At 38.5% G+C, this 12,019-nt stretch overlaps 1 protein-coding gene across 3 annotated transcripts in view; it reads left to right on the plus strand.

The window, feature by feature from the left end:
- Window positions 1–12,019, plus strand: part of LOC134211782 (transmembrane and coiled-coil domains protein 2) — a 215,795-nt gene that overhangs the window by 139,493 nt on the left and 64,283 nt on the right. For all 3 annotated transcript variants that reach the window (XR_009979097.1, XM_062689003.1, XM_062689002.1), the window contains exons 9-10: window positions 7,367–7,480; window positions 7,569–7,744. Coding sequence is in view for 2 of the 3 variants with exons in the window: in XM_062689003.1 (XP_062544987.1) it covers window positions 7,367–7,480; window positions 7,569–7,744 (290 nt within the window). In the remaining variant the exon portion in view is untranslated. The remainder of the gene's footprint in view (window positions 1–7,366; window positions 7,481–7,568; window positions 7,745–12,019) is intronic.

Genomic DNA, 12,019 nt, shown 5'->3' on the forward strand with positions numbered 1-12,019 from the left:
GAAGCGAAACCAGGGAATGAATTATACTGGTAAGTTACCAATAAAACGGCTGAAAACATTATGTTGGAATATCAGGTAGTGTGCGACGCTTCGCTGTAGATCGGAGGTTGGAACGTTCGGTAGGGTGCTGGCTGGTCAGCAGGAGCCCAGGAAGAGGAGCTTTGGTTCGGAACATTCAGGGTGGTCGGGAAAGCATCGAGAGGCGCTGTGCAAGCTTCGGAGTCGGGCCACTTGTGCAGGCGCTGTAGATCGAAGATGGTAAGGAAGCAGGCGCCAGTTGGTTGTAGTTGCTCTTGGGTAGATTAAGGAATATTGTTATGGTTGTATTGTATATGGTGTCGTGCCGTGGAATTGCGTGCATTTCGTGGTTATTCGCCAATAGTTTGTTTACTTGGAATTGAATATCGATAACTCGTAAATTCGTGATGTGCATATAATCAGACAGATTATCTGAAGCTGATTCTGATGATATAGGTCACTAGCGTGTTGTATCGTTGACAAAGTTGTAAATTAGAAACCAACAATCGTGCAAAATTCTATCCGTATAGCTGTTGCGCCGTCATTACCACTTACTTACCATTACCAAGAATGATGATTCCTGTTTCACAATGGGCATTGGTTGCGGTATTTGCTCTCTTTTCGTCGGAGGAATGGATGAGTATATCGTCTGTGTTAAATATCATCTAAACTGCACGCAGATGAATACATATCAGATGCGAGTATGTGTCGATTTTGACAATGTCCTATGGTTGTGCAAAGAATGTCTTTCCTCGTTCCGTAAGCAGCACTCGGCATCAGGAATGAATAATTCGAATACGGAGGAGAAGGATGATCTATATAAAGGCAATATCGATAGCGTCGTGAGTGAACTACGTTCAGAAGTGGCGGTAATAATGCAAAGCTTTACTAAGCTGCAGCAAATACTAAACAGTGGTTACCAACCAATCAATCACAGTGTCGTTATGCCGAAAACATCTGCACCTCATGGAAGCTATTATGATTCAACACATTTTTTTTAAAGGATCTAACGCTGAAACCTTGTCCACCGGATCCAAACGATTTTGGATGTATTTTACAAGAGTTGCGATGAAAGTATCGTCAGATGTAATGCGTGAAATGGTTACAAACTGCCTGAAATCAAGTGATCTACCCGACGTAGTTAAGCTTGTACCGAGTTGGAGCAATTTAGAAAACCTACGATATGTTTCCTTCAAGATTGGAACAGATTGGAAGCATAAAGAAAAAGCGCTTATGCAGTCAACGTGGCCTTTGGGACTACTGTACAGACCGTTTGTACATCGTGGATCCAGCTATTGGGAACCATAAAAAAGATTTTTTGCACTCTGCAGTTTTAATTTTGTTCGGATCATGCCCATATTATATCTTGTTTCAATTATATTTTGTTTATGAATTATTCTCTTAATATTGTATGTAATGTAAACTCATCAATCATATGTAATTAGTAAAAATTATGTTAATAAGATCATTGGGATTGGGGGTATTTTTAACCTGTTGATCGATAAAACAAATATACCTATTGTTGAATAAAAATGATAATAACTCGCGCAAGTTTGATAGGAAAGTAGAAAAATTGTACAGCAAACGTTCGCTAACTGGCCTAAAACACCAGCCCAGTTAACGAATGCCGCTTTTTAACTGGGCTGACGAGGTAATTCGCGATGCATTGTTGTGATCGTGTTTTACATGAAGCTTAAAGAATATATCATTTAGAAATCCCTTGTTGTTTTTGTCGGATAACTGCTTTTTAACTGGGCTTTGGCCCAGTTAGCGAACGCCTAGTTAAAAAACAGTCCAGTTAAAAAGCGCCCAGTTAGCGAACTGTTGCTGTATCGGAAACAATAGTGAATCTATTTCGATCCGTTTAAAATTCGTGTTTTGCCTATTGATTAGTCGGTGAGTAGTTGATGATGATGATGATGATGGTCCCGCCACATTCCCCTACAAAGGTTTGAGCTGGACGAGTTATCGTTAAGATATTTAATTAAGATCAATTTAATCAGATTTAAAAAAAAAACGATCCGATTATTTTACAGATATAAATTCCTAAAAAATTTCCATTACTATACAGCAAAAACATAATTGAAAAAATGAGCAGTTGATTTCAACTTCGAACTTTCGTAAACATCAGTAGAGATACTTACAGCACAGACAAACAGACATAACACTCGTCAAATTTCCATCGTTCACTGATTTACTGGTCAATTCAAATAATCATTAGTTGGCCAATCGATCACTCGTGGCGCGCGCATCGTTTTTGCTCGAGTTTGACGTTTGCTCACTACCGCCATCTGGTTCGTGATTTGCCCAACTAACTGAAATCAACAGATGTCGTTAGTGTTTGAACGACGATTAATTTGATGAGTAAATGTTCAATGTGTTATGTCTGTTTGTCTGTGCTTACAGTTTAACAAGAATGTAAAACTTGTGATACCTCTCGCACAGATTTCAAAAGTTTCACCATGACACGCGCTTCATAAAGTCATAATACAAGCAGCAGATAATAACTCGTAAGTATCTTTCAGAGTTAAATTTAATGTACGACAACACAGAAGCCAAATCTTGTGTTACCGCTCCGTCGATATCAGAAGTTTCGGCAATAGACGCGAATACAAAACAATCTACCAGGATGCTTACTACTTATCCAAGGAATCATTCAATCGGCTCGAAGCAAGCAATATTGATTATAAATTTGAAATCATTTATACCTGTATTCCGCGCGCGAGACTCAAACTTTTGTAGACTACACAAAAAAAGGTTCAAACTAACATTACCTCAAAAAATAAAATCCATCATCATCATCGAGGCGAAAGTTGTAGTTTATATGTGCCCCAATAAATAGAAAATAAACATTTGGTCATACTAAATCATCCGTCGTAAAAACTTCGACAAAATATACGTGTAGGGGTAATGACGGCTTTGGCAGGTTTTGTTCTATTATTGGCAGGGGGGTTTTTCATGACTGATTATGCTCAAATTTGGCCCAAACATTCTTTCCATATCAAAGAATATTGTGGCCAAATATCATAAAATTCGGTCGACAAAAACCCCCCTGCCAATAATAGAACAAAACCTGCCAAAGCCGTCTGTTCCCCTATATAAACTAAAAAAAAAATGATCAGATAGCTGTTCAAAAAGCAGCTTTGACGTGTGAAATACATTGTCTCTTAAATTGCGTAAGTGTTGTTGCACGTTTTATATGTGTAGGCATCGAATTGAAAACATTTATTCCTTTGAAAAACAAAGAGTTTTGTGAAGCTCCGTTCAAAAAATAGGGTGTTCTTAATTCTTCCGCGTTTCTAGTGTTATAGCTATGAATATCACTTCCTCTTTCAATTCGATCACACAAATATCGAGGCAGCAAACTGTTAACTACTTTAAAAATGAACACCATTGTCAAATATACTATTCTCTGCTTCACAGACAGCCACTGCAGGGCACTTAATAGAAAAGTAGAAGAAGTGAATCTATTACATCTTAAAATCAAACGCATTACTTTATTTTGTAAACGCTGTAATCTCGATATTTGCGTTTCATTAGCTAGGAACAATATAGAAGAGCAAAAGTCCAAATGAGGAGAGATGATCGATTTATACAATTGTATTTTGCTAGCAATAGTTAAGTCGTTTTTCAATCGGCAGAGAATTCCATACTTCTTGGCAATTTTCTTGATAACATTGTCAATATGTGTGTCAAATTTGAGCTTGTCATCAATAATCACGCCAAGATATTTAATCTCGCGTACGCGATCAATTGTCTCATCATTGATTTTTACAGAGACATCTACATCTATACGGTTTCGCGAAATCAACATAAATTTAGTTTTACTTATATTCAATTTTAATTGTTTGTACTTTAACCATCTACTTAAAGAACGCAAATCTTCATTTAAGCGCGAAACGGCTTCATCTAGGTTCTTAGCTGCAATGAATATTACGGTATCATCAGCAAAAAGGTTAACATCACAAAATCGTAAAACTCGTCGCATATCATTTATGTACATAATAAATAGAATGGGCCCTAATACACTCCCCTGTGGCACTCCGAGTGTGTTCTCCACGGGGCTCGACACAAAATCATTAAAACAGTCCTTTGGGTTCTATCAGACAAATAGCTTTCAAACCATTTATATGCAGAACCTGAAATTCCAAAGCGCTTGATTGTTCTCAACAACAAGGGCCTAGAAATTGTTTCGAAAGCGCGTTTTAGATCCAAAACACAGCAACAATCGTATCTTTACGCTCCATGCTTTCTTTCCACTTCGCCAATACCAAATTCAATGCAGTTTCACAAGAATGGCCTTCTCGATATCCTGATTGTTCTGGTATCAGCAAGCTGTTATTATTCAAGTAAGTTATCAGCTGGCCTTTAACAACAAGTTCTAAAATTTTCTCTAATGTGTGCAACATATTGATGGGACGAAACTCTTCGGCTTTAATCGTCCCAGCAACTTTTTGAATAGGAATCACTAATGATTCCTTCCAAACGCGTGGCACGTGCCCCGTTTGCAATGATTCATTAATCAGGTCCAGCAGGTTGTTTCCGATGACATCGAAGCAATCTTGTATCACTTTTGCATTTACGTTATCTACGCCAGCCGTTTTTCCCATAGAAAAGCAAATAACGAAAAGCAAACGTAGTGCAATGTAATTTGTAGATAAACCAGCAATATTAAAATATAGAATATCAAAATTGTTCACATTACTTCTGGAACTTGGTTGCTATTCATTGAAATGTAAGCTGCTTTTTTTTCGATCAAACAATCTTTTATAAACTTTACATTCAGTGCTAAACGCTCCATGGTTAACGTCCAAGTCCATTTTACGGTCTTTATTCATTTTTACACAATTTACACATCTCAATACAGTTGACGTGCATTCGGATGTCTTGTGACGATCGCTGCACTTTGAGCACGCAATGCTATTTTTGCACTCCGTACTCATGTGCCCAAATTCTCCACATTGAAAACACCTCAAGACACTAATCTCGGGAACAACTAGGCACCGATCAAACCTTGTATTAACTTTTTTCGCGGTCAACAAACAGCTATGGGTAGCTTTGTCTACCTCTATTACAACGTTGTACTTGTTGTACTTAAAACGTGGGTTTTCGTACATTCTTACTACTTTTACATCATTTATTGCGATGTCCTCATTCTGATTTTTCAAAATCTGAATGAATTCATCGGAGGAAAACATATCGCACATGCCCATCACTTTAAGTCTAGGCACCGATGAGGGAACAACAGCATTATAACTTTCGCCCAAATCGCTTTGAATGCCATCTTTCACAACATTGACATTGTAGCCAGTTGCACACTCAGCAATAATAGAGCCGTCTTTCCCGTTCCTAAAGTTACTGATCTTGTGTGTTTTTGGATCTAATTTAGTATTCAAAAATTTCCGAGTAACATCGCTACTCTGGTTGGACTCTTTTGGTTTGATCACAATGACGGGACGAGTCTTACGAACAGCCTTCTCATCATTTGCGGTTGAACTTTTCTGTCTATTCTTCTTAACGTTACTCTTATTCCCAGTGCTATTTTTGACTACATCCGCGAAACTAATTTGCTCAATAAAGACATTATCAGACGCATCGGTTACGTCTTCCTGCACCTTGCGTTTTTTACCTCTGGGAATCTGATTTGGCTCCGGAGCCAACATTGATGTACCTTGAAACACATCCATTGCAGCTACTCTCTTACACGAATCAAATTGAGAAAATGAGTTCTTCATATTTTCCAACTCTTTAGTTACAAATTCCCGAAATCCAACAATTGCCTTCTCCAATGTGCAATTTACATTTTTCCCCAACTGTTCCATACCGTCCAATAACGCGTTGTTTACTTGAGCAGAAATGTGATCTCGAATACCACCGATTGAGTCAGAGAGAGAAGCAATCTTCTTCAACTCCTCTTCGCACATTATGGAATTCGAAATCGGTACATTTTGCTCGCCACAAGTTTGGCTTGATAAACAATCATCGCACTTAAATACAACATTCACGTTCTCCGTGACCAGCTTAGCCAACGGTTTGGTCATAGAAGTGCACTTGTAATGAAATACTTTAGTGCACCTACAACCAGAACACTTCATCGGCAGATCGCTAGCCACAATCCCCATTCCACATTCATTACACTCAACCATCCTAATGAAGCCTACACACAGTCACCTCTCGGTGCATGCAAACAACACAAAACAAAGCACAAAGAGACAATAAAAAGCGCAAAAATTTACCGGCCGCCAGCTGTTGCTGGGGCAGAAAAATCCCAATTTGAATTAGAATAACTAATAGAAACAAGTTGTCTCCTAGTTATTCCGTTGCACTGCACTAATGGGCAGTGGGCACACAAGGAAATAAAATTTTCTGCGGCACTATGCACTTTTCACACGTAAATTATTTAATTAATGATAACTGCACGGCAGACACAAACTACACTGTTCACCATTTTATCATCGTTTGCTTCGTTCGTCGAAAACCCGCCTTGAAAGAGTCAGCCGGGCAGGCCTACATAATTGCGGTTCCCCATCACTCCCTTCTGGTGTGTTGGCGCATAAGCGGGATTTGTTTTGGAGGTTTGAGGTTTGGTCGCAACGGAAAGAGTTCGCGCTTACAGTTCCGACCGATTTCGTTGGTAATTGTGTGGAGTGAAGGCGGACTACAAAAATCAGGTGGATCTGATAACAGGCTACTCCGGACTATCTTGGCAACATTATTAGCGTATCGTATCGTTTTGTTTCGGCTTTGACCCGAGATTCTCCTGTTACAACCCCGTATTTCAACGTGTCCCGGTGTACCTTACACCATTTGTGATAATACAAATCTCGCTCAACTTTTCAAATGGACCTAACTAACATTTTTTCCATGAATTAATTTGAGTTCTGCAATTATTTTAAAGAATAGTGTCATACCAATCCCTTCTTCTTCTTCTTATTGACATTATATCCCCACACTGGGACAGAATCGCCTCGCAGCTTAGTGAAATTTCACTGCTAGCACTTCCACAGTTATTACCATGTGAGGTTTTCTAAGCCAGGTTACCATTTTTGCATTCGTATATAGCAGTGAGGCTAACACGATGATGCTGATGTCTAGGGGAAGTCGAGACAATCTTCAAACTGAAAATTTGTCTCAGACCGGCGCACCGGGAATCGAACCCAGCCACCCTCAACATGGTCTTGCTTTGTAGCCGTGCGTCTTACCGCACCCCAATACCAATCCCCATGCATTCAAATTTCAGCACGAAATTTAAAATGATAAATGGCGTAATCTGAATAGGCTATTAGATTTTTATCTCTACAGGCGTTAATTAACAATAAACATATTCAATTGTCTTTATATTTTTCAGAATGAGATCGAAAATTTGAAACAAGCCATAGCAGATTTAGAAGAAAAAGTACAATATCAAAGCGATGAAAGATTACGCGATGTTTATGAGATAATGGAAAATTGTCAAACCAGGGTATGTGAAGCAATGCTGTATTATGTAATACAATATGAAAGAGTAGACATGTCAAATTCTAAGGTATGTACATTTCTTTTTGTTTTAGATATCTAAAATAGAACATCTGTCGCAGCAACAATATGTAACAGTAGAAGGAATAGATAATTCCAATGCAAGGGCGGTGGTTGTCAAATTGATAAATGTCGTTTTGACAGTTCTCCAAGTGATACTTTTGCTTGTGGCAACAGCCGCTGGTATTACTATGCCTTTTCTGAAAACAAGGTAAGTTTAATGATCAAACGCAGTTAATTAAAAGTACTACCGTGGACCTCCGATAATTTGAACGGTACCTCATTCATATTAACAGGGTTAACTTTTTCTGGCTGTTTTGTTTCACGATGTACCATTTTTCTTTTCTCCAAACCACGTGCTAAATGACGTTTGAATATTTTTTAATTTAAACTTAAGCAGTTTTGGCCATTACTTCTGGTGCATTTTCCGATCCGAATAATTTTCAATAGTAAACAATGGGACAGAATTCTGCGTCAAATGCAGCTTATCCAGTTTTCCGCGAGCGGTAGTGGCCGCCAGCTTGCCTGCGGGTTAGTCTCTGATTTGACGTTTCTGGAGGTCAACTGCACCCACCGCTCCGAGCATTCTGAGCAATGTTGCATATATGCAGATTCAGTGAATTCAAGCCTTCTTATATACCGCATTGATCAAAATGCTCGAATGGTGGGTGCAGTTGACCTCCAGAAACGTCAAATCAGAGACTGAACCCGCAGGCAAGCTGGCGGCCATTGCTGCTCGCGGAAAACTGGATTGTGAGCCAATAAGTTAAGGCTAAGCTCCTAAAAAATGGGCTAGACTTTTTTTACTCATTCCTGGAAATAAAAAAAAATTTGGCCATAACTTCTTATCCCATTGTGCGGTCCGGCCAATTTTCAATAGAAAAAAATGGGACAGGGTGTTGCGTCAAATGCAACTTGTTGCGAGCAAATCGATTAAGGGTAAGTGCTTGAAAAATGGGAGAGACTTTTTTACTCGTTCCTGGTGTAAAAAAAGTATTTTGACCATAACTTCTGATCTGATAGTCCGATCTGGCCAATTTTCAATAGGAAACAATGGGACAAGATTTTGCGTGGAATGCAACTTGTTGCGAGCAAATTAAGGATAAGTGCCAAAAAATGGACGAGACTTTTTTTACTCGTTTCTGCATTTAAGAAAAGTATTTTGGCCATAACTTCTTATTCCATTGTTCGGTCCAGCCAATTTTCAAAAAATGGGACAGGATTTTGCGTCAAAATCAGCTTGTTGCTAGCAAATCGGTTAAGAGTAAGTGCCTTAAAAAATGGGCGAGACTTTTTTACTCGTTTCTAGTGTAAAAAAAGTATTTTGGCAATAACTTCTGAGCCCAATTTCCAATAAAACATTGGGACAGGATTCTGATTCCGATGCGGCCAATTTTCAATAGGAAACAATGAGACAGGATTTTGCGTCGAATGCAACTTGTTGCAAGCAAATCGGTTAAGGGTAAGTGCCTGGAAAATGGGCGTGACTTTTCCACTCGTTGTTGTCTAAAAAATGTTTTGACCATAACTTCTGAGCCCATAGTCCAAGCCGACCAATTTCAATAGAAAACAATGGGACAGGATTATGCGTCGAATGCAAGCAAACCGGTTAAGGGTAAGTGCCTGAAAAATCAGCTAGATTTTTTGCGAACTTTTGCGCACATACACACACATACATAGACATACACACACACAGACATCACCTCAATTCGTCGAGCTGAGTCGATCGGTATATATCACTATGTGTCTCCGAGCCTCCTATAAAAAGTTTGTTTTTGGAGAGAACATATAGCCTTTACGTATACTTTGTATACGAGAAAGGCAAAAATACTGAAGATAGCAAAAAAAAACTGATTTTTTCGGCAATTAGTTTTTGTTCGGCTGCAAGGTAATAAAATACATACACTGACCTTTTACCGAACATCCCGTCAACAATGCTTAAAAAATTACCGAACACAATTGTTAACCAGTAATAATGACTTGATAACAAATCTAGCCGCCATATGCATTATTCAATGTGATGTATTTTCATTTCTTACGTGGTTTTGATCAAGTGTACACATTTTTTGTTTTTACATTTCATTTAAAATAATGGACATAATGGAAACCATTGGGACAAATATAAATATTCAGCATAACAAAATAATGCTTCCCGGTGTTTTTTTGTAAAACAATAAATTCCTAAACAAAACAAAAAATTATGAAATCGCAATTTCTTCTTACTTACTTCCTTCCTTTGAAAAGAAAGATAATATTTTGGTTTTATAATCGCGTACTTTCCACCATACGCTTACATTAAAAGTCTATTTGTTATTGCGCTCTTTGCACCTTAATCGAGTTTTGTGAGAATAATTTTCGCGCAGTTATCTTCTTCTCACACTCAATACACTCAAACAAATTTGATTCGAAAACTAAATAGACGTCAAATCATGCCGGGATATATTTGGTGTACACGATCACATGTAACCAATTAGTAATTGGGTTGATTTCAGTAACAAAAATCGAGCAACCCGGAATGAAAGTGAGTGTGGGAAAAAGAATCGGACGAAGCACAATCTACACATAACTTTTCAAATTGGTGAAATCTGCAATATTACACATAATACTTATTCCTATTTATAGAATTATTTTGTATTTTGAACTTTGAAAAAAAATCATCTTTTTACCGATCGATCAGTTTTACCGAAAATATTGTTAAACTTTTACCGACGTCCTGTTATTTTGTTGACATCCACTGTAATGAAATTACTGAACACGTAGTCAATTTTCTAACGAAAAAACTGTAATTAGGCCGTTAAAAATATTTAATTAACTTTTTGCCCTACGGGTCCCCGAAAGGTAAAGGGGGGGGGGGGGTATAATAAATAATAAATATTAAAATGATAAAAATCAAAAAACTCCACGGATTTGTTAAAGAATGTTCAGCAAAAAAAATCCGAGGGGGGAGGAAACAAAATAGATATTAAATATTTGTATCGGCCTTATTGACAGTTCATATCCATTTTTGTTTGAGAGTCTCATTACCGAACGCCCAGCTGTTTGAAAACTCGGTAAAATTGTACCGATCCCAGTAATCTGAATTTACTGTGGCATACAGAAAAAAAATCCGTGGTAAAAAATACTATTTTGTAGACTACTAAAAAATCACATTATTTCCCAATATTGAGCTCTGTTTTTCTTGCAGATTAAAATGATTTAATGTCCTGCTAACACAGTTTAAGAATATAGTTGTTGGCGACGTTTTTGAAGGTGCCTAAAAAGTGGTCGGCGCGTTTTGTTACCAAGGAAACAGTCAATATTTATAAATTTCCATTAGGTGAGGGCGACTGACAACATCGCATCATCAGCTATGCTCAGTTTTTTTCTTGTCTTTGTCTTAATGTTCCGTGTACCGTGAAGCTTTGGGCATCCGGAAGATACTACCTGGCGAACCACAACTCGCTAGCACGACATTACGCTACACCGTTAATGACGTTGAATACCCGGATGAGCAGCTGATATATATATTTAAATATCATGAAGAGTCTCGGTTCCGTTAAGTGTTATACATGCCTGAGCCTGTCAAATAAACGCAATAGATTAAAAAAAAGTTCAGAGTTGGATAGTCAGGACAGGGATTAAGTACTGGATTTTGTAACTGAATAGGACTAAACCGCAAAATACTCAGAATCCCAATTCGAACGACCACCTGTATAAGAATGTTGATCTCTGGCTCGTAGAAACTTTGATCCCGTAGACGAACATCTTGTGAACGGGGTTTAGTTCCGCCTAACATAGCACATCACTTACTGGATTTCCACTGAAATTATTCGGAATGTTACCATGCGATCTGAACGAGTTTTGTTTTTATTCATTTAATCATTAATGTACCAAATGTGTTCTTCTCAATGAGTCTTTGCATGTCCGCCAGACTTAGCCGTGCGGTAAGACGCTCGGCTACAAAGCAAGACCATGCTGAGGGTGGTTGGGTTCGATTCCCGGTGCCGGTCTAGGCAATTTTCGGTTTGAAATCGTCTCGACTTCCCTGGGCATAAAAGTATCATCGTGCTAGCCTCATGATATACGAATGCAAAAATGGTAACCTGGCTTAGAAACCTCGCAGTTAATAACTGTGGAAGTGCTTAATGGACACTAAGCTGCAAGGCGGCTCTGTTCCAGTATGGGGATGTAATGCTAATAAGAAGAAGAAGAAGATGTCCGCCAGAAGAAGCTACTGGATTCCTCATAGCGCACACCTGGTTTGGTAACACTGATCTTGAATCTGATTCTAGGTGATCCTGCCGTTTCTTGTAACGACCGTAGTGTAGCTCTATTTGACGAAAGCTTTCTAGCTCCTTCCTTTCTTCGAAGTATGTAAAAGGTATTGCTCCTGTTGTATCTTGATTTGTTGCTCGAGTTCTCGGTTCCGGAGATACCAGTCTGCATTTTCAGATGGTTGACCTGCTTAACTAAATCCATCTCTCGTTGCCGCCGAATTGCACTCTCT

This window comes from Armigeres subalbatus, chromosome 2 (assembly GCF_024139115.2).
Source record: "Armigeres subalbatus isolate Guangzhou_Male chromosome 2, GZ_Asu_2, whole genome shotgun sequence".
Taxonomy (NCBI): domain Eukaryota; kingdom Metazoa; phylum Arthropoda; class Insecta; order Diptera; family Culicidae; genus Armigeres; species Armigeres subalbatus.